General features: G+C 38.3%; 1 protein-coding gene across 3 annotated transcripts in view; it reads right to left on the reverse strand.

The window, feature by feature from the left end:
- Tasp1 (taspase 1) overlaps nt 1-23,701 on the reverse strand; it is a 270,718-nt gene that overhangs the window by 218,153 nt on the left and 28,864 nt on the right. The window contains exons 5-6 of one of the 3 annotated variants that reach the window (XM_036185439.1): nt 20,166-20,429; nt 4,992-5,112 (exon numbers count right to left, since the gene is read on the reverse strand). In XM_036185439.1, the coding sequence (XP_036041332.1) occupies nt 4,992-5,088 (97 nt within the window). In that variant the 5' untranslated portion in view covers nt 5,089-5,112; nt 20,166-20,429. Of the gene's footprint in view, nt 1-4,991; nt 5,113-20,165; nt 20,430-23,701 lie in introns of those variants that run through there. The other 2 variants (XM_036185440.1, XM_036185442.1) reach the window with 2 other exon arrangements.

A 23,701-nucleotide genomic window follows, 5' to 3' on the forward strand; every position in this document is an offset into this window, starting at 1 on the left:
AATACTAACAAATGCCTTCCATTTGATCATATATAACCTGCCAAAAAGGAAACTCACTCAAAGTTAAGGTTGGGGCAGGGTTTTATTTTTGTCTTTCCAGGAGAATAAAAGCATCCAACTAAGGAATCTGAAGATCACTGGACAAATGAGACATCTGAAGAAAAAGGACAAATCATCCACAGAAAGTGCCCCAAGTAAAAGAATAAACTGGCCTAAAGGTATAGCACATTTCCAACAGAATAAAATTTCAGGCCGGGCAGTGGTGGCGCATGCCTTTAATCCCAACACTTGGGAGACAGATATTAATAGTCATATAGAGTACTAATCTAAAAAATGGCTTTATCTAGCTTCCTATACATGAATTTGGGATGAGTCTGAATCAGATAACTAGAAATTAAGTTTGTATACTCAAGATGTACTTAACAAATCAGGGTTTATTCAATCTCTCGAAGATCTGCTGCATATGACATTTAAGATATTTAAGTTTTCTGCATTGAACAATGACCATTCCTAACAGTGACCTTTGAAGTCTCAAAAAAAATGATGGGGGCCCCCAACAATGATCCCACCTACATTGCGGTAATACCACTAGGCTGACAACAACCACCCAAAAATCAGCTTTGGACTACAAACTACTCAGAACAATTTTAAGGCAGTTAGCTGAGATGGTCCAGCCTCATGCACTACTCCAGCAAAGACTTCAGATAAGACCTACACTTTCCCATTATATAGAAACTGGAAACAAATAATACAGCTAGCTTTCCCAGGACTTGGCTATTAAACTCACTTTTCTCAGGGTCCCCTAGAGATGCCATCACCCCCTAGACAGCAAGAAGCAATATAGAGAACATAGCAACTACATTCCCAAGAGGTGGAGTGGATAGTTTTTGGTCATTCCATGGATTATGGATATTTGTCATCATTTAGGGGGTATGGTTACAAGTTGTTATTGGTAATGGTCAGGAAAAATACTGAACAAGGGAGATTAGATTCAGGAATCTCATTCTAAAAAGAAAAAAAGGGATATAGAAATGATAGGATAAAAGGGTAAATGTGGTGGTATTATGTTCCCCGAAATATTGTGCATGCTAATAAACTTATCTGGGTCAGAGAACAGAACAGCCACCATACTAAACATAGAGGATAAGCAGTGGTAGCACATGCCTTTAATCCTAGCATTCCAGAGGCAGAGATCTACCTGGATCTCTGTGTGTTCAAGGATACAGCCAAGCATGGTGATTCACGCCTTTAATCCCAAGAAATGAGACTTTATTCCAGGGAGTGATGGCAGAAAGCAGAAAAGTATATAAGGCGCAAAGACCAAAAACTAGAAGCATTTGGCTGGTTAAGCTTTTAGGCTTTTGAGTAACAGTTCAGCTAAGATTCATTCGGATGAGGATTCAGAGGCTTCCAGTCTGAGAAAAATGAGATTAGCTGAGGAACTAGTGAGGTGAGGTTAGCTGTGGCTTGTTCTGCTTCTCTGATCTTCCAGCATTCACCCCAATACCCAGCTCCAGGTTTGTTTTTATTAGTAAGAACCTTTTAAGATTCATGCTACAGATAAATTACTGAATCTACTATTGAACTAAAAAAGCAACTACTAGTATTAATATTTTACATTGGTATGGATTTTTGTATATTGTTACAAATTTAAGATTATTTTTGTTATTATATATGTATATATATATATATATTTCTTCTTTTAAGATATTTTTGAATATTGATTCAAATTTAAGGGGATTTGTTGTTGTTGTTGTTGTTGTTGTTGTTGTTGTTTTTCAAGAGAAGGTTTCTCTGTGTAACAGTCCTGACTGTCCTGGAACTCGATCTGTAGACCAGGCTGGCCTTGAACTCAGAGATCCATCTGCCTCTGCCTCACAAATGATGGGATTAAAGGCGTTCACCACCACCTCCTGGCTTAAGGTTATTTTTGTTAGAAAATAATATATATATATAGTTCTACTCTTGTTTAAGGTGTTGTACCTATGTAGCTCATTTAACAATATAATGTAAATTTCTAGTCCTTGAAAGTTATTACTACAAACTATTTAGGATAATTAAAAAACGTAGGTTGGTAGTTAGTCACCTATTACAATCAAACTTGTAGTCATGTTAGGAATGTTTTCAAGGTCAAACAGAGGTATATTTTAGATAGGTGGACTTTAAACACTTCAGAGATCAACAGAATATGGCATTTAAGATGTTTTAATAACATAAGGCTTTTTATGACAATGAGACATGTCTGCTCCTGGCAGTAACAATCTACTTCAGAGAAGATGACGGGCACTGAAGAAATTCCATATGGAGTTTGCTTTCTGTGTGGCAAAAGTTAGCCACTGGGCAAGAAACTACCCTTGCCACAAGTGCTAACAGTATGCTGTCCAAATTGGACAAACAGGAAACAAAAGAAAGCAACTGCCAAACTTAGCAAAGACAAGGTGGGAGTGTCCTTCAAAATTCCTACTTCATAGAAAAGTCTACCAGATATTCTGGGCCTATAGGCCTAAGATGGATGCCCCAGTGTTACAGAGGAGCCCTGGGTGACTGTCCAGGCAGCCAGCTGTTTCTGTCATTTCTTAGTTTTGGAAGTTGTCTGCTCTGCACTTCCTGTTTACTCAGATAATATTATATCCTTCCAAGTCTTTGATAGAGTTGAAGACTAGATAACTATAGCTATAGTTTTCCTTGTTACCAAATTAGAAAAAGAAACTCACAAAAGAGGTGTAAAGTGTATAAGGTTCAGAGACATAAAAGGATAGTTTTGGGTTGGTAATACAAGTTAGGATAGAAAGTGAATTAGGTACAAAACTTTGGACTCACCAAGAAAGGATAGATAATGCAGTATTTTCTCTAAATTTGCCAAATGCAAATGGTCTAGACATTGTGGATGTAATTCTTACCTGATAATTACTCTTATTGTGTATAGTTTTACTATGTTAGAGTTAAAACGTTTCCTTTTTATTTAGACAAAAAGCAGGAAATGTGTGATATTTTGATCGCATTCTGACAATAAAGCTTGCTTTGAATCAGAGTGCAGAGCTAGTCATCAAGTGACCAAAATTAACCACAGAGGTTTTGGAGGACTGAGGACAGAGAAACAGGAAGTAGTAAGGCAGGGCTTAGAGAGGATCTCATTCCTTTTGAATGGAAGAATGGAAGAGATAGGTCACTGGCAGCTTCTCTGCTGCTTCTCTGATCATTCAGGGTCTTACCCCAATATTTGACTCCCAGTTTTACTGATAAAGAATAATTACATAAATGTATCGTATGGGTTTGGAGGGTACAGGTGCTCATGAAGGACACAGGCATCGGTTCCCCTTAACTTGGATTTACAGGTGGTTGTAAGCTGGTAGTTTTGCGGGGACTGGACATGAGTCTTCTACAAGAACAGTATATGCTTTTAACCACTGAGCCATCTCTCCAGCTCAATGTTCTAAATTCTAACACGACAGCATTTAATGTCTTGATCTACATGTATATGTCTGGATGCCTTAGAAAGGTCACAAATCTAAAGATAAAACTATGTACATTTAATGTATCTTTAAATGAATTGTAAATCAATCTATTATGTACTAATGTAAAAAGGCAGCTATAGCCAGGCAGCAGTGGCACACACCTTTAATCCCAGCACTCGGGAGGCAGAGCCAGGTGGATCTCTGTGAATTCGAGGCCAGCCTGGGCTACAGTTCCAGGCAAGGAGCAAAGCTATACACAGAAACCCTGTCTTGAAGAAAAAAAAAAAAAGACAGCCACAAGACTCCGATTTAAACCGAAAAACTTCCAGCAACGTGCAGAGTACTGCAAACCTAAAATTCTAACAGTCAAAGGCTAATGCAAGAGTATCAAGAGATTAAGTCCAGCCTGGATTGCAAAGCTCAAGGCCAGTCTGAGCTACATAATTAGACTACTTTGAACAAAGGAAGAAAAGGAAATAGAGAAGGAAGAGAGGGAGAGAGGAAAAAAGAAAAGGAAGGAATTCTGTTTCATTAAAATATATGTGTGTGGGCCAATGAGATGGCTCAGCAGGAAAACATGCTTGTTATACAAAGCTGAGGACCTGATTTATGTCCCAGAACACACATAAAAAGATGGACGGTACAGCATGCATCTGTGACCTCAGCTTTCCTAAGGTGAGATGTCAGGAAGAAATGGGACAACTGGCCAGAGCTACTAGGACGGGAAGCCTCCTCCTAACCCAAGTGGAAAGAAAAAACCAACACTTAAAAGTTGTCCTCTTGGGGAGTGGGAGGAAGGAAGACAGGGGAATCTGTGGCTGATATGTAAAATTAAATTAATTATAAAATTTTTTAAATTTTTTTTTAATTTTTTAAGTTGTCCTCTAACCTCCACATGCATACAGTGGCACATAGTACATGTGCTCACATACATATCATGTACACAGAATAACATTCATTTTTTAAAAACAACCATATTCACAGAATACATATATTTATATAAATAATCCGGATTTTTTTCCTGGTTAATAACCAAGGGGAGAAGAGGGATAGAAAGGGGAGTTTTAAAAAATTGAAAGTAAATTTTATTTATATCTCCTAAATGTATGAATGTTAATATATTTCCAATTGCAAAGCTAATAGCATATTCAGAATTAGTGTTAAATGTCCATAATCTCTTTTAGGACTAGAGAGAGGAGTGTACTTCTAACCAAACTTGGTCACAGACTGCTCTGTTTAGTTGTGTTATGTTTGCTTTTTGTTGTTGTTTTTCAGTGTCGGAATTCAGAGTGAGGACCTTGTTCACAGTAAGAAAGTAATCTACCAACTAAGCTACAGTCCTAGTATTGGAGGCTTTCTTTAAAACTGTTTATACATGAGATGTTATGCTCTTAATTTAGTAAAGAAGGAATAATAATTGTTTCAGCATTCTTCCAAACAAAAACAATTAAAAATATGGGACTAAGTCTTCAGAAGGAATGGAATAATAACAGACTCAGTTTTTCAAATCAGGACTATATCATAATGCCCACATACCACTCAGTGCTCCAACTGCTCCAAAATTTAAGGATTTTCCATCCATTATGCTGGCATCACACTCAATTTCTCCTAAGAGATTTAGATTAGATCCCATTCCTGCATTTGTAAAAGGAGAATCCTAAAAAATAAAAAAAGAATTTAAATAATATTAGTCATAAAAAATAATTAATGTCAATCCTTCATAAACCCTCTAAAACGTAGAAAGTAAGAGAACACTTTCTAAGACGCATGCAATATCAGTACTTCTCTAATGACAAAGGACAAAAATATTATGAGAAAATTAGAAGCCAATATACTTTATACTTTGTAGATGCTAACATCAAAATCATCAGAGAAACAAAAGCAAACCAAATCCAGCAGAATATGAACAAGTATTTATATCATGAACAAGAAGGATGGCAGGAAGGCAAGGCTAGTTTAATATCTGAAAAAAACAACAAACAAAGCGGGAGGTGGTGGCACACGCCTTTAATCCCAGCACTCAGGAGGCAGGTGGATCTCTGTGAGTTCGAGGCCAGCCTGTACTACAGAATGAGTTCCAGGAAAGGTGCAAAGCTACACAGAGAAACCCTGTCTCAAAAAACAAACAAACAAACAAAAACAATCAAAATACCCCATGTTAATAAAATAATCATGTCAAGAGACATAGGGAAAAGTTACTTAACAAACTACAACACCCTTTTATGAGAACAAAACAAAACAAAAACAAAAACAAAAACACTAAGTAAGCTAGAAACAGAAAACAACATCCTTTCCATGATAAAAGAAACCTACAAAAAGTCCAAAGCTATCGTTGACAAATGGGGAAAAGGAGAAAGACTGAATAATTTTCCCTCAAGTCAAAACACAACAGGAATATCCATTCTCACTACTTCTTATTCAACAACATGAAAGACAATTGTAGCAAGACAAGTAGGCAAAGAAAAGATGTGGTGGTATTGTATTCCCAAAAATATTGTGTGACCCTAATAAACTTATCTGGGGTCAGAGACAGAACAACCACAATATTTAACATAGAGGATAGGCAATGATAGCATATGCCTTTAATCCCAGGGAGTGACGGCAGAAAGAAAAAGATATATAAGGCGTGAAGACCAGAAACTAGAAGCATTTGGCTGGTTAAGCATTTAGGCTTCTGAGCAACAGTTCAGCTGAGATTTATTTGGATGAGGACACAGAAGCTTGCAGTCTGAAGAAACAAGACCAGCTGAGGGACTGCCGTAGTGAGGAAGCTGTGGCTTGTTCTGTCTCTCTGATCTTCCAGCATTCATCCCAATATCTGGCTCAGATTTCATTTTATTAATAAGACTCTTTAAGATTCTTGCTACAAGGCCGGGTGGTGGTTTCGCACGCCTGTAATCCCAGCACTCAGGAGGCAGAGCCAGGAGGATCTCTGTGAGTTCGAGGCCAGCCTGGGCTACCAAGTGAGTTCCAGGAAAGGCGCAAAGCTATACAGGGAAACCCTGTCTCAAAAAATAAATAGGTAGATAGATAGATAGATAGATAGATAGATAGATAGATAGATAGATAGGTAGGTAGGTAGGTAGGTAGGTAGGTAGGTAGGTAGATAACAAACCCAAAAAAAAAAAGATTCTTGCTACAAAAAGAAATAAAGAACAACTAATTTTTTTAAGAATGAATCAAGTAACATACCTTTTTTTTTTAAAAAAGGAGAAGAAAACATGATCTTTTTAGCATGAGTTAGCTGTACAAAATAATATGTTGTTAGGGCATGTAGCTGGAGCTACATGAGACCGTGTCTCCAAAGGGTGAGAAAAATGTTAAAATAGGGCCATAATGAAAGTAAGTTTAGGGAACCTGGAGTGGTGACTCAACAGTTAAGAACACTTGTTCCTCTTGCAGAATACTCAGGTTAGATGCCTAGCACTAACATGGTGGTTCACAACTGTTAACGCTAGTCATAAGAAAGGAGGGAGCCTCAGTTGAGAAAATGTCACCATAAGATAGGGTTGTAGACAAGCCTTTAGGCATTTTCTTAACTAGTAATTAATGGGGGAGAGCCCAGCCCATTGTAGGTGGTGCCATTCCTGAGTAGCTGGTCCTGGAAGAAAGCAGGATAACCAAGCTACAGGGACCAAGTCAGTGAGCAGCAGCCTTCTGTGGTCTCTGCATCAGCTCCTGCCTCCAAGTAAATGTCATGTTTCAGTTCCTGTCCTGACTTCCTTCAGTGATGAACAGATAAGGAAGCACAAGCCAAATAACCCCTTTCCTCCCCAAGTTGCTTTGGTCACGGTGTTTCATCACAGCAACAGACACCCTATGTAAGACAAACTTAACTAAGACAGTATGCATCACCACACTCAGCTCACATCTTAATTTCTGTTATTAATTTGTCCCACAGAGCATAAGCCCCTTTGTCTTTTTAGGTGTTGTATCCCAGAGTCTAAAGCAATGTTTCATTCACACATGGTAAATATTTATAGAATAACTAAATAGCAGTTGATCATAACCAGGTAAAGTAGAATAATGATTATTGTGAACTATCACACTAATTCTTATGTGACATTCCTACAGAGAAATTCCAGAAAAAAAAAAAAAAAAGACTTCAAACAGAAACGCCCCTTTAAAGGAAAGGAGGAGAGAAGTGGCAAGCCAGGGTCTACTCTACTACCGTGACAGGGAAGCTTTTCCTACAGTAAAATCAGGCAGCGTCCAGCTAAGGCAAAAAGCTGCAACACCACTTTTTCACTAGAAACTAAAAGCTGCACTACCCACTACTTAGTGTCTTTTGATAAAAGCACAAAATAAGGAGTTTGCACAGCTATGGGATTTACTGTACCTTGGGGGATTTATTATGTAACCTTTATAAACAACTCTTACAGACACAATTAAGTTTTCAAATATATGAAAACCAAACTAGTACAATATGAAACTATTTTATATAAAATGTTCCTATTTGTCCAATCACCAATATTCCTGTTAAAGTATGTCAAATGTCCACTGATAGATCACTAATACGCTAGTGTTCACACTCTATCAGATACAAATTCAACAAGCACAGTTTAAAGTTAATGAAACATGTGGGAATATATCATTTTACCCATACATAATTAAGTATTCCATTGAAATTCTTTTCATTACTGCCTCCATTGACAGCCAAGTAGCTTTATTCATCTTATAGTAGGACATAGTCTTAAAACAAATATTCATGAATCTTTCTAAGTAAGAGTAATAAGGTATGTAAATATAGCTCAGTGGCATAGAATTTACCTAGTGTGTGCATGAGCCTGGATTTGATCCCAGGATAGAAAAAAAAAAGTGATAAAAATAGGGTGCATTTTCCATCACAGCTTTTTTCAAATTATAATGAGAAAAATGCAGCCTCAGACGAGCCTGTGCTACATAATCAGAATCCATCCCAAGAGAGGGGGCAGGGGGATGGACAAAAACTTTTAAAAAATATGCAGTATCCTATCTTAGCCAAGACTGTTCCAAGAATTATTAACTCTCTAGTATTTCCTTATTGGTTCATGATATCTATAGAATGAAGGATGGCTAATGAAACTGAGTCATTGACAAAAAACAATCAACACACACACACACACACACACCAGGACATATTTAACAACCACTTAAGCTCAAATTTCCAATAACTAAATAATTGAAAGTTTCCCCCATTTAAATTCCTTTGTAGTAGTATAGGTTAGGATTCATTCATTCAACAAATATTTATTGGATACCTGCTACCAAGCAATTTTTTTCCTATAAAAGGCCAGATATATTAAATGATTCAGACTTGTGGACCACACAATGCTTCAGCTACTCAACTCTGCCACTGAGGTACAAAATCAGCCAGAAAAAATACACAAATGAGTGAGCATGGCTGCGTCCCAAAGAAGTTGCATTTCGTACCCTGAAATTTGAATTTCATATAATTTTCTAGTATCATGAAATATTAGTTTCCTTTTGATTTCATTTCAATCATCTTAAAAACTAAAAACCATTACAAGTTTACAGACCATCAAAAATAGGCAGAAAGCCCATTTGGCTTTTTGACCCAATCATAGGGTTTATAGCAATACACAAAACAGAATATAGTCTTCCCAACAAGTAGCCTCAATTCCAGCTATAGGAAGCAGGTGCCTTCAGTAGCAGAGCATATGCTTAACACTGTCAAGGCCCTGGGTTCCATATCCAGTACCAAGAAAGGGGAGAAGTTGGCAGAGCAAGGAACAGAATGAAATACAGATGTCCTCTGGTATCTGAAGAGGGTAAGTTTCAGAACACCCCCACCACACTTACACCCTTATATAAAGTGGCATTGAGATTGAAGATGTAGTTCAGTGGTAAAATATTTGCCTAGCATGCATAAGGTCTTGGGTTCAATCCCCAGTATCACCTAGTATTATTAAGAAAAAGAAAAAGTTTATGAACCTTGAATAACACATATTTGTTAGACGTGTTGGCTCCTGCTTGCAATACTCAGAAGGCTGAGATAGAGGGACACACATATTCAAAGCCAGACTGAGAGGGCTGGAGAAAAAGCTCAGCAATTAAGAGAAACTGATGCTCTTGCAGAGGACCTGGGATGAGTTCCTAGCACCCTCATGGCAGTTCACAAACCATCTGTAACTCCAGTTCCAGGGAATCCCACACTATCTTCTAGCCTCTGAGGGCACCAGTCATGCACATATGCACACATAGGCAAATACTCAAACACTTTAAAAATATATATGGAAAAGAGGAAGAAAAAAAGCCAAGACTGGGTTACACAGTGAACTGTCTCAAAATATCAAAAATAATGTCAAGCATACTGGCCCAGGCCTACAATCTTAGCACTCAGGAAAGTGAGGCAGAAAAATCTCCACAAGTTCAAAGCCAGCTTGGCTACATAACTAATATAATATAGTTGTTAAACTGTACCATTTAAGGAATGACAAGAAAAATTGTACAACTTTAGTACAGATGCAAATTTTGGTTGGAATGTTTTTGATCTGCAACTACAAAGATTCAGAAATCATGGCTATGTAGACTAACAATAAATTGGATGGCATATTAGACAATAGTATATATAAAACTACAAATCTAAAACAGAAGATAGGTCATGGTCAGAAAGCTAAACAGGAGAGACAAGCAAACCACAAAGGTATCCAAAGCTTAGTTTTTATTTTGTTTCTTCTGACTTATTTAAGACTTAAATTTGCAATACAATCCAATATCCAAGAGCCGGCAAGATGGCTCAGTGAGTAAAGACGCCTGACATCATGTCTGACAACCTGACATGGTTTAAGGCAAGAACTGTTTCCCACAAGCAGTCAGTCCTGCTGTGGATATCGCTCCGTGTAAATAAATTTCTGACTGGCCAGTGGTCAGGCAGGAAGTATAGGCGGGACAAGAGAGAAGAGAATTCTGGGAAGTAGAAGGCGGGAGAGACACCACCAGCCGCCGCCATGAGAAGCAACATGTAAAGATACTGGTAAGCCACAAGCCATGTGGCAAAGTATAGATAAGCAGAAATGGGTTAATTTAAGATAGAAAAAGTAGATAACAAGAAGCCTGCCACAGCCATACAGTTTGTAAGCAATATAAGTCTTTGTGTGCTTTCTTGGTTGGGTCTGAGCGACTGTGGGACTGGTGGGTGAGAGAGATTTGTCCTGACTATGGGCCTACAGGAAAACTCTAACTACAAATGGCGCCCAACGTGGGGCAAGAGTTTCCACCTAAAACCTGAGAAAAAAGATTCTAAGACGGAGCTAAAAACAGATTCCTAGTTGTCTCCCTCAAGTTAGCAACAGCCTGCCAGTTTGAGCTACTATGGCGGGTTCCTGGCGTGTGCGTCTGACCTGCAGTGTGGCAGGAATGAGGAATCTATAAGCGACACTTTACTCTGCTGCGTGGTGGATTTAGTCTTTGCGAGTTAAAAAAAAAAAAAAAGGGTTTCTGGGCTATGCGCTGCTTTGATAGAACTGCTTCTGATTGTTGATGGTACACAAGGCTCCAGAGCCAGAGCTGGTGGTAAACTGTACCACCGCCATGTTGGGAAGCTGAGGTGGGCGGAGCCAGCAGCCACAGCAGTGTTTCAGTCTTACAAAGATAGATATTACACAGAGAATCTGGTTTATGTTGTCTTTGGGATTTTTAACTGCAGAAAAAGATTTGATCATAAAAGCTGTTGAGTTAAACAAATATGTAAATTTTAAAGGTACCTTGACTTCAAAATTTGGATATAAGGATATGTTGCTTTGGAAAGGAGTCTCTGCTTTTGTTTCCACAGAAAGCCAGAGGCTGTGGATTTGTTCCAGATTAAAATATATCAGGTTTGATCAGCCAAGACCACTTGAAAGGTCTCCGATGACAACATGGCCCAGATGATCTGACATCCAGAATGGTTTCAAGGCAACTGGCTCAGAGGTTCACCCTAATGGACTACTCTATAATCCTAAAATTTTCTTTGTATCCCCATAAGATACAGCGCCCCCCTCCAGCAGGAAGTAGTAAGAGAAACTACGGCCACATTCCCAAAATTATCAAGCTGGCTTTGGAGATGGAATTGGCTCACTCCTTCTCTAAACCCAGACATGTTGCTAAAAGAAAAGGTTAAAGAGATTCTTGTGTCCCAAATCAAAAGAGCCCTCTGGTGTGGGACAGAGAAAAAACAATATTTTTCTTTAAAGCAGGTTGATTATAAATGAGATCTCTTTCTAAAGAAGAAAGGGGGATATGATATAGATATAATAGGATGAAAGGGTAGATTAGGGAACTTACTTCTAAAGAGCAACAACTTGTTTAAAATGTTTTACATTGGTTTAGATTTTAGTCTATTGATACAAACTTAGTTAATTTTGTTATATTGTGTGTATATTTCTACTCTTGTTTAAGGTATTATGTTTGTATAGCTCATTTAAAATTGTAATGGATAATTAAAAATAGATTAATAATTAATCATCTGTGATAATCATACTCATAGCCACGTTAGTTAAGTCTTCTGGGTATACATAGAGATATTTCAGATAGATGGGCAATCTTCAAATACTTCAAAGACCTACAGAATATGGCATTTAAAATACTTTTAAAATTTAGACTTTCTTGACAATGAGACACGTCTGCTCCTGGCAGCATCGATTTACTTCAGAGAGGAGGATGGGCATTGAAGACACTTCATATGGAGTTTATCTTCACCTTGGCAAAAATAGCCATTTGGGCAAGAAACTGTTCTTGCCTGGACTGCTCAATCAACTGGACATGCAGGACCCATAGAAAGGTGACCACTGAACTTTGCTTGACAAAATGGTCCTTCAGGTTCCTGCTTCACAGAGGAAACTGCCAGACATTCTACAGGACACTGAAAAAAGTGACCAAGAGACTCTAGCCCTGTGGGCTGAAGACAAATGCCCCAACATTACAAAGGAACATTAGGTGACTGTTCAGGCTGCCAGCTGTCTCTGTCTACCCTGCAAGACTCCCGAAAGTTGCTTGCATCCTCCTGTTTCTCAGGTAATATTATATCCTTCTGAGGTCTTTGATGTGGTTGAAGACTAGATAGTTATAATTTCCTCAATTATGATAAAAGATAAGTTAGATATAAAACCTTAGACTCACAAATATAAGATAGATAGGATATCTTCTTTAATATTATAACTGTAATTCTTGCTTGATAATTGTTTTGTTATATGTAATTGTACTATGTAAAAGTTAAAACCTTCCTTTAAAAAAAAAAAAAAGAAAAGGGGAAGTGCTGTGGATATCGCTCCGTGTAAATAAATTTCTGACTGGCCAGTGGTCAGGCAGGAAGTATAGGCGGGACAAGAGAGAAGAGAATTCTGGGAAGTAGAAGGCAGGAGAGACACCACCAGCCGCCGCCATGAGAAGCAACATGTAAAGATACTGGTAAGCCACAAGCCATGTGGCAAAGTATAGATAAGCAGAAATGGGTTAATTTAAGATAGAAAAAGTAGATAACAAGAAGCCTGCCACAGCCATACAGTTTGTAAGCAATATAAGTCTCTGTGTGCTTTCTTGGTTGGGTCTGAGCGACTGTGGGACTGGTGGGTGAGAGAGATTTGTCCTGACTATGGGCCTACAGGAAAACTCTAACTACACAGTCCTCTGACCTACAGATGCTATGGTACATGTGTCCCAACACAAAATAAAGAAAAAGTAATTTAAATTTTAAGTGATCTAATAACCAGAATATATACAGCTCTTCTACAACCATGAATAATCAGAAAAGAAAATTTTTAAATGGGCAAAAGACATGAAGTGACATCAACAGGTGTTTTTCCCCAAAGATACACAAACGGCCTACAAACACATAAAAATAGGCTGAATATCATTTCTATAGGGAAATAAAGAAACAATGATAAGGTACTGTAGTAGTTTGAATATAATTAGTCCCCAAAAGCTCATAGGAAGTGGTATTATTAGGAGGTGTGGCTTTGTTGGAGGAAGTGTGTCACTGTGGAGGTTATAAGCTGTCATGGTGGTGATAGGAACCCAATATGGGTCTTCTGCAAGAGCAGTAAGTACCATATCACTGAACTTCCAAATATGTGAGTTTACTACTTTCTCTAAGAAGTTGTTTATGCTACTTCAATTACAATGGGAAAAGGCTAATACAGTGATCAACTCAGATGTCTTCTTATACTCCTACATTGAACATCAGTTAATGAACCTGGAACTTGCCCTCCATCATCTCTTCAAGCTTGCCAATTTACCATTTCTCTGCATATTATTTAGGATACAGGAGGTAGACGTTATGGGTGTAAGTCTGCAAATTTTACTGTCCTTTGTTCAATTCTAAACAAACATTAAGTAAAAATTATGACAAAACTTTTACTTTCAATAAATTTTATTTAACTGTGTTAATCTTCCTTTCCATGATAAATAATTGAGATGTTCAGAACTGAAACTAAGGTGGGGATATAGTTCAGTGACAGAGTACTTGCCTACCATACACTAATACACCTTGGGTTTAGTCCTCAGCACCAAAGGGAGGGGGAAGAACAGAACAAAAAAACTGAAGAACTACAACTAATTAATGCCTATCTATTATCACAGGACTACAGAAAACAAGGTCAGAAGAGCAAATAGCTTTATTGCATGTAAAAAAGACACCTGAGGTTGTAGATGAACAGTCTTATTAAATAAGAAACACAGAACCAAATGCAGAGTCAAAGGCCCAAGAGGTCAGAGCAGTAGCTAAGAGCTGATAATAAAAAACCTTTCTTACCCTTTGCTGCCACTGCCGTCCTTCCCCTATGAAAGAGACCTACTTCCTGTGTGTCTGTCTTTTTATTGACTTTCTGTTCTGCCTTCTCATTGGTTGAAAACACAACCACATGACTTCCTCATCACTGCCTGTCTATACAGACCTCTAGGTCTCTATGGTTGGTATTGAGATTAAAGGCGTGTTAGCAAACTATTACAATTTTAAAGAGTACATAGGTCTTTTAAAAATTAATGGATTTTGATAAGGTACCAGAGTTAGCCAGAAAACATTTTTATTAGGCCCAATTGAAGTCTTTTTCATTCATTAATACTAATCATCACGGCACACTTTGAAAGAAAAGATTCAATTATTGAGAAGGGTTCCTAACAAAATAAGAAAACTTTCCATCTTCATTCCATAACTCCTAAAGACATAGTCTTTCTTTTTGGCGTTCTTTCTTTCCTCTCTTTCTCAGGACATACTTGCAGATGCCCTGGCTGCTTTACAGACATGCTAAGAGTTCTTGCTGTGGTTGATCAAAGTTGGAATGCCTGAGGAAATTACTCAACTAGACAGCCCGGAATTGTATCCAGCGAAATAGAGTGCTTACGTAAACATGTGTTAAAGTAATATCTTAGATGTCCTGGATATAAGTTGAGAGAACATTTGTTTGTATCACACTCTGTGAATACTAAGGTTTAATATTAGTGACAGTTCATTTGTTAAAACGGTCCAACTATATAAAGACAACATACTTTTGCTGGAAACAACAGTATGTGTATGCACTAGAAAAACACTGACGATCCTAAACTATGTAAGATCTTTTGAAAATGTCAGAAAAACTGGAATAAATGTTGATATTTGCTCATTAGAACATTTGTTAATCTGGCATAGTCTGTCAAAATATAATCATATTTTCATTATTTAAAATATTTTAACAAAAAGAATACTTACCTCTTCATTATTAATCTGCCTAATTTTCAAATAAATACTATATAATTATGCAGAAAAAATGACATCATGGCAGTTTTTTCCAAATTTTTAATTTAAAGCCACAGAGCAACAGTACAAAGAGTTACTTGTCAAATACAACAGAAATCTTTAAACTAAAAGACTGGCTTCCAGACTTGCACATCTGAAATAGTTTTAAAATGTTTTAGTTGGATTCATTATGATGTCCAGAAGGAAGTTAGCACACACAGTACCTGAAACTGTTCTTTCCACATGAGGTACAATAAAACGACAAATGCAGCTATTTCCCCAGTGCTGCCAGATCTGGCAGCCACTTACACTTCCCTTCAACCTCAGTCATTATACCTTTTAACCATGTTGACAATAATATGGAAATATCACTCAAACAGAACTTACCAGATCATCGAATTTATATTTACACCATCGTTCTTTCATGACACAGTCATAATGAGGACGGGGGAGCTAATTTTTTAATCCTCTACTAACTATATTTGCTTCAATTATAAAGATTTCTAGCCTACTACAAAATGTTGGTGACTTCTACATATATGCCAGAAGAGGGAAGTATAAATGTATTTCCCACTCTGAATTCTGTAAGAAGCTTAGTGCACTGTATAGTGTTGATGCCCTGTGCCAAGAAATAGGATGCTATGAACTGTCAGGAAATGTACAGATCATGCAAGAGCAGAGATATGAAGTGAAAATTATTGCCAATAAATACTACTTAGCAGTAGAAATGACCAAAGAACTTTTGTCAACCAGGAAGTTCACAGTTTAAAGTTGTTTTCTATAGTGACATATGATCCTTCATTGAAGTTCTCATAAAAACTAGACAGAAGACAGACAGGGAAATAACAGGAAATTTTTGAACACTGCTTTGCACAATTTAGAAGCAAGATTTATACGACATTCTTGAGACCTTAAAAAATTATGTGCTGCATTTCTTCATTCTTTCCCAGATTCTGAATTAAGATTGAATTTAAGAGACACAGAAAAACTTTTATTTTTTAAAAATAGGTCTCACTATGCAGTTCTGGCTGTGCTAGAACTCACTATGCAGACCAGGCTAGCCTTGAACTCACAGAGATCTGCTTTCTCTGCCTCCCAAGTTAAGGAATTAAAGGATTGCACCACTACCTAGTTTTTTGTTTTGCGGGTTTTATTTTTGTTGTTGTTGTTTTGGTGTTTTGGTGTTGTTTTGGTGTTTTGGTGTTGTTTTGGTGTTTTGGTGTTGTTTTGGTGTTGTTTGTTTTAGACACACAAAAACTTAAAATCGAAGGTCAGTATTCTGGGATTGGGGAGATGGTTCAAGGAATAAAGTGCTCACTGCCCAAACATTAAGACAGAAGTTCAGATCTTCAGCACCCGCATTAAAAAAAAAAAGAAAAGAAAAAAGATGGGGAGGCTGGAAAGATGGCACATGGCACACAGTACTCTTCCAGAGGACCTGAGTTCAACTACCAGAAATCATATTATTAGGATCACAGCCATGGACACCTGCGCTCACATGAACATATAGATACAAATAATTAAAAGTAAATCTTTGATGCCACAAAACGAAGCCAAGTGTGGCATAACTTGCCACATTTGCCCACTAACCCTAGCATGCAGAGACTGAGATCCTCTATCCTCAGTGAGCCAGAGTAGGTGACAGACCCTGTCTCAAAACATATAGTGGACAGCATTAGAGGAAAACACCTGAGGTTGCATTCTGCCCCCCACATGTATGTATAAGCACTTGGCACTCAGCACACACACACACACACACACACACACACACACACACACGCACACGCACACGCACACGCACGCATGCACATTAAAAAACAAAGTAAGGTCATTTTTCTTGATTGATGATTGATGTGAGAACCTAGCTCACTATGGGCTGGTGGTCCTGGGTGCTATAAGAAAGCAAGCTACAACAGGCCATGAGAAGCAAGCCAGTTTACAGCAGTCCTGTCTTCCATAGTCTATGCCTCCAGGTTCCTGCTCTGTTTGAGTTCCTGCTGACTTCCTTTGATAATGGACTGTGATGTGGAACTGTATGCTTTTGGTCACAGTGTTTTATCACAGAAACAGAAAGCCCAATTAAGACAAAAATTGGTACCAGAAGTGGGGTATTACTATGATAGACTTGGCCATGTTTAAGGATACTGGAAGGATTTTAGAATTTTGGACTGGAAAATCATTGAGTGTTCAGAGCTTAATGGGCTGCTGTGAGAACTTGAAAGATAAAAATGCTGAAAGCAGTGCAAAAATTGAAGCTCTGCTTATGAAGTTTCAGAGGGAGGTTTTGGGAGTCCCTTAAAAACTATATTGGGGCTGTTTGATATTTTGAGTTTTAAGACTGGGTGGTTCACCAGTCGGTGGTGGTACATGCCTTTAATCCCAGCACTCGGGAGGCAGAGGCAGACGGATCTCTGTGAGTTCAAGGCCAGGCTGGTCTACCTAGCGAGATCCAGGAAAGGCACAAAGCTACACAGAGAAACCCTGTCTCCAAAAACAAAAACAAAAACAAAGATTGGGTGGTTCTGGTCAGCTGGAGCTGAAATATCAGCTGTCACTAAGAGACTTAAACCTCTAAAGTGAAACCTCTGCTTCACTGGGGCAACTGATACTGGTCGGCTAGGGCTAAAGAGACCAGCATCACTGAAATCTTTAGAAGTATTCCCACGGAGTCAGCACACAGAAGCTGTGGTCCAACAGGAACCACGGCTGTAGCTTGTGCTGGCAACTGAACTTGGTAATGTGAAGAGTTTCCAAAGTGGTACTGGTTTTGAAGGCATAAAGAACAGCTGAAGCTTGGTACTGAGCAGCAGGGCTCGAATCTTTGATGAGAGGCCATCGGTGAAGATACAAACTCAGATGAAGTAGAATGCCCAAGACTGAAGGAGTCATGAAAGGCTTGGTACTATGTGGCAAGGTCAGAGTCCCTGAAGAGAGCTCAGGAAAAGGTACTGGTAGAAGTTTACCCTAGTTGCAGAAATCCTCAGCATTTTGGAGATGCCAGTACTATGGGACCACCACAAGGGACAGCAGCAGCTGTGAGGTGGAACTGGCCTTACTTACCCTAAGAGACAAGCTGTGTGTGCTGCAGATGGCAGAGCTGGAGAAATGAAGCCCTTTGGAGCCCAGAGGATCATGGGGGGTCCCAGAGCCTAACAGTGAGGTTTCCACTGTAAAAGTTTGGTTTTATTTTTATTTGATTGGACATGTGCCTTGATTTTTCCCTTTTGCAGTACGAAAGTATTTAAGTTGGTTTTTTTTGCTTTGTTTTGTTTTGATTTGATTTTACCAAAGCCTATAGTTAAGAGACTTAGGAATTTTACAGACACTTTAGATATTTTAGAAAAAGTTTGAAAAGAGGCCTTAAATATTTTAAAGACACTGAACTTTTAAAGTATTTCAATTTTAAAGACTGTGGGACATTTAAAAGTTGGAATGTTAGAGGCAGGCGGGTCTCTGTGAGTTCAAGGCCAGCCTGGTCTACAGAGTGAGTTCCAGGAAAGGCGCAAAGCTACACAGAGAAACCCTGTCTCGAAAAACCAAAAGAAAAGAAAGTTGGAATGTTTTATACTGTCACATTAATATTAACATGACATCTTAGGGACAAAAAAGAAAAAGTTATAGCTTGATAAGTGATGTGTTTGTGTCAAGCTGAAAAGAGATCAACTGCCCTAGTTAGTTTTGTAGCAACTTAACACAACACAGAGTCATTTGGGAAGAAGAAACCTCAATTGAGAAAATGGCCTGAAAATGGTCTGTGAGCAAGCCTCAGGGGCATTTCCTTGATTGATGATTGATTTGAGAGGCCCAGCTCACTGTGGACAATGCCACCCCTGGGCTGCTGGTCAGGATGTTATAAGAAAGCAGAGTGAGCAAACCATGGGGAGCCAGTCGGTCAGTAAACAACACACCTTCATGACCTCTGCATCAGCTCCTGCCTCCAGGTTCCTGCCTTGAGTTCCTGCCCTGACTTCCTTCAGTGACAGACTATGCTATAAAACTGTGGGCCAAAATAAACTCCTTCTGCCACAAGTTGCTTTTGGTCAAAGTGTTTTATCACAGCAAAAGAAACCCTAACTTTGGCCTAGTTTTAATACCCAACACATCCCCCTCTCCCTCGCCAAAAAGAGAAGAAAGGTAAAAGGTAGTCTTTCAAATTACAGTCTATGGTTACACAGAAATGAAGCATACAGAAAAGCTTTAGCTTTGATCCTTCATTAACAAAAGGGGAAATAAGTTGTAAAACTATCCAATTCTATAAAATTGATGTCTGAAATGATAAATCAAGTAACTACAAACAGATGAAATGATGCAAAAATTATTAAACTGCAATTCTCAGGACCATTAAGTCTAATTATATCCATGAATACAGAACTACAGCATATTTAATACTCAAAATTAAATAAATTACTTTCACATAGTCAAAACACAGAAATACCACCAATTCTACCATCATACTGTAGGTTGGTTTAAACAGCTCAAAACTGAATATCAAATAAAATATATTTAGAGTAACAACACCCAGAGAAACATGGAAACTCATACACAACACTACATGCTTCTCAGAAATTGCTAGGTCTAGTCTTAGAAGACATCCCCTAGACATCTTCCATCAAGAGTAAACATCTGATGAGGTCCACAGAGCTCATCAAGAATGGCTAGAGAAGGCTAAAGAAAGTCTTCAGGTTCCCATCAGTACAAAGTAAATCATGACATGGTCTGCAGTTAAGTGTTTTCACTTGGATTTTGATACAGAGTAAAGTTAAAACTAAAATCTAATAACTGGATTGATTTTCTTCTTATTCTTTATTTTTTAAAAAGTAAAAAAAAAAAAAAAAAAACATTGCTTTTCCACTAAGCTTGTGCTTTGTGCTACAAAGCACACATGATTCCTAGAATCTTGGGAAAAGAACAGCTGTACCTACCTAATGTGTAAACAGAGTAAGTTACAAGATGATCCTTAGTACTAAAGGCAAGAATCAGCATTAGTACTCCAAAAAGTGTTTTAAAAGAAAGTAACTTACTTTTACCGTCCAGGCTAAGTGGGCTCTGTCTGGTGCTTCTTTGTCTGCACATGGCCACCCACAGCCTGTCTTCTAATTAAATCAATGCTCTAGCAGCAGAGCAAGCAAACAAGGTGCCTCCCGTCTGTGTACAGCTCTTCAGGACACAGTTCCCTTGGCCAGAAGATGGAAATTCTTGGGAGAGGTGATTTTCTGCCTCTTCACAAGAAGAACATAGAGACTTGGCGGGATGCAACTCCATTAAGTGTAACTGTGTGTGTACACCTCAAAAAATAAAACAAAAAATGCAGAGAAATATAAAGACTCCATAAACAGCTGGAACACACAGAAATAATGAAGCACCCCTGGAAATGCTGCTAGCGAGATTGGCACAATCGGGCTCTGAAATAACTGGAGATATCAACTATTTTAAAAGGAAAGAAAAGAATATCTCAAGTTAAAACTAAAATTCCATGCAATGAATATACTGCAAGCACTATAAGGAAAAAAGCAATCATTTGTTAAAGGTGAATCTTTTTGTTTGTTTGTTTTTTGTTTTTTGTTTTTCGAGACAGGGTTTCTCTGTGTAGCTTTGCGCCTTTCCTAGAACTCGCTTTGGAGACCAGGCTGGCATCGAACTCACAGAAATCTGCCTGCCTCTGCCTCCCGAGTGCTGGGATTGAAGGCGTGCACCACCATCGCCCGGCAAAGGTGAATCTTTTATTCCACATAAATAAAAAGCATAATTTCCCCCTCCCACATTACAAAGAATAAAAGACATCATCAATGAAGAAGAAAACTTGGTCTTTGAAGGGCAGAATGCATCACCAGCTACAGTACAGTGAATGGGTGCTTATATACGTATGACCTAACTGCATCAAGCAGCCCTGCAGGGGAAGAAAAGGGAAGGGACAGGGAACTGCTGCACCTGGAGTACAGAACAGGAATACTCTGCCACCCTCTACCTACAGAAACATTTTTTTGTGCAGGAAAACAGAAGTGCTCGTTTATTTAGACAATGGTTAACATCTCCAATTAATGGAAATGATCAGATACCTTCTGCTTGTTTTATTTTTTACTGGGGAAAAAAAGCAACTGAGGGCTAAAGAGATGGCTCGGAAGTTCAAAGAGCTAGCAGCAAACTGGGCATGGTGACACACGTCTTTAATTCCAGCATTCAAGAGGCAGATCTCTGTGAGTTCAAGGCCAGCCTGGTCTACAAAGTGAGTTCCAGGATAGCCAAGGCAACAGAGAAGCCCTGTCTCAAAAACCAAAAATAAAAATAAATTTTAAAAAACACAAATAAAAAGTTGAAGTCATGCATAGAATGGGTGACAATAACCATCTGACCCAGAGGAGCCCTCAAGCAAACTTGCTATGATATATATCAGCCCTCCTTAATGTGCTCTTCCATCCAGGTATGCCATATACTAACTGCAATCCACATCATCTTCATGACCACTACACATTTCAAGCACCAGTAAACTTCAGGTATTTTATTTCTACAATGCCTGAGGCACACAAACAACTCTAGTCGAAAATGTGCAATGCCCAGGGAAAGGAATGTGGCCAACTCCTACAGGTGAACACATGCCTTGAGTGGGATCTCTCAATAACAGACTACTCAAAGGTGACTGGCATTCTCAAGTTCCTAAAGATGCATGCAGTGGGTTCCTGGCACAAGAGGATATAAAGACACACAAATGTAAAAGAGTATTAAATACAGTAACACAATGTGTAGTGATGCAAATAAAGAGTATTAAATATAGTAACACAATATATAGTGATGCAAATATCAACTTTCTTCTTTACCTTAAAATACCAGCCATCTGGAAAGAAATCATGTCATAAAGGAATTCAAGCTTATAACCAAGCAATCCACTGGACTGTACAAAGATTCAAAGGCAAGAAACTATACCAGGCTGGAGAGGTGGCTCAGTGGTTAAGAGCACTGACTGCTCTTCCAGAGGTCCTGAGTTCAATTCCCAGAAACCACATGGTGGTTCACAACCACTGGTGCCCTCTTCTGGCCTGCAGGGACACATGCAGGCAGAATATTGTATACATAATAAACAAATAAGTAAATAAATCTTTGGCCAGTCGGTGGTAGCGCATGCCTGTAATCCCAGTACTCGGGAGGCAGAAGCAGGTGGATCTCTGTGAGTTCGAGGCCAGCCTGGTCTACAGAGCGAGATCCAGGACAGGCTCCAAAGCTACAGAGAAACCCTGTCTCGAAAAACCAAAAAAGAAAAAAGAAATTATACCAAATGTAATCCTCTCCATAAAGGACTTAGCTCAGTGATTCTCAACATTCCTAATGCTGTGACCTTTTAATACAGTTCAACCATATATAATTATTTTCATTGCCACTCCATAACTGTAATTTTGCTTTTGTGATTAACTGTAATATAAACATCTGTGTTTTCCGATGGTTTTCTATGACCCCTGTGAAAGAATCATTTGATACTCCCAAGAAGTCATGGCCCACAGGTTGAGAAGCCCTGATTTAGACAATAAATCCATTTAAAATATGAATTAAGATCTTCTCTTCCTATAGGAAACTTTTAAGGATAAATTACGTCAGTCAGAAAACCAGAGGGTCACATAATTTAAACATAATATTATGGAAATTTTCTTATACTGTTTGGCTTTCTTGGTTGATTGGTCGGTTTAGTTTCTGGTTTTTCTGAACTGAAGATCAAACTCAGGACCCCTTGCATATTAAATATGTGCTCCAGATTGATCAACATTCCCAGCAAAACAAAATTCTTTAAACAAAAGAACCTATGTAATTTATCTTTTGTTATATAAAATTTAAGTTAGTCTTAGCACTATTCTTTTTAATTTAATTTTTATTTTTATTAAAATATAATTACATCATTTTCTCCTTCCCTTTCCTCCAACTCCTGAGTCCATCCCCCTTTTCAAATTCAAGTCTCTTTTTAATTGTTATTGTTTTATATATATAAGCAAATAAATATATAAATTTGTATATGTACCTGTTCAGTCCTAACCAATTAGGGGGCTCATCCCTGGTGAAGACTAGTTCTCCCACTCAGCATTCCTTACTTGTCTACAGTTCTTGGTCTGCAGGTGGAGGCCCTGCATGCCCTGTTCTTAATGTATAGAATTCTACCTATCATAGTCAAAATGAACTGACTAAAATACCCTATAGGTTCTTGCCAGATGAAAATCTCTTGTCAGAGTCATGAGTTTTTTCACACAGGACTGAAAATAGCTGACCAAAAGTTTGCCACTCATACTTTATCCATTAGTCCTCATTAGTCCTTTTAAACCAGGTCTTAGTACTTTTTTAAAATAATGTCTCCATGAAAAGAGAATGACAATGTTTCAAAAGTAGTTCATTTTCACTCAAAAATCAAGAAGCATGCCTTTTTATTTTGAGAACAAGTCTAAGAAAGTGGTAGCCTATGAATCACTCAGAACTCTGTCCAATTTTCTCAAAGAAGAAATATTATCAGAGGCTACTCCATGTAAAATGTACAAAGTAATGGTCTAGCTAACACCCAAATGTACAACCCCAGACATGAAGACCA

The sequence above is a fragment of the Onychomys torridus genome, chromosome 4 (genome assembly GCF_903995425.1).
Source record: "Onychomys torridus chromosome 4, mOncTor1.1, whole genome shotgun sequence".
Lineage (NCBI taxonomy): Eukaryota > Metazoa > Chordata > Mammalia > Rodentia > Cricetidae > Onychomys > Onychomys torridus.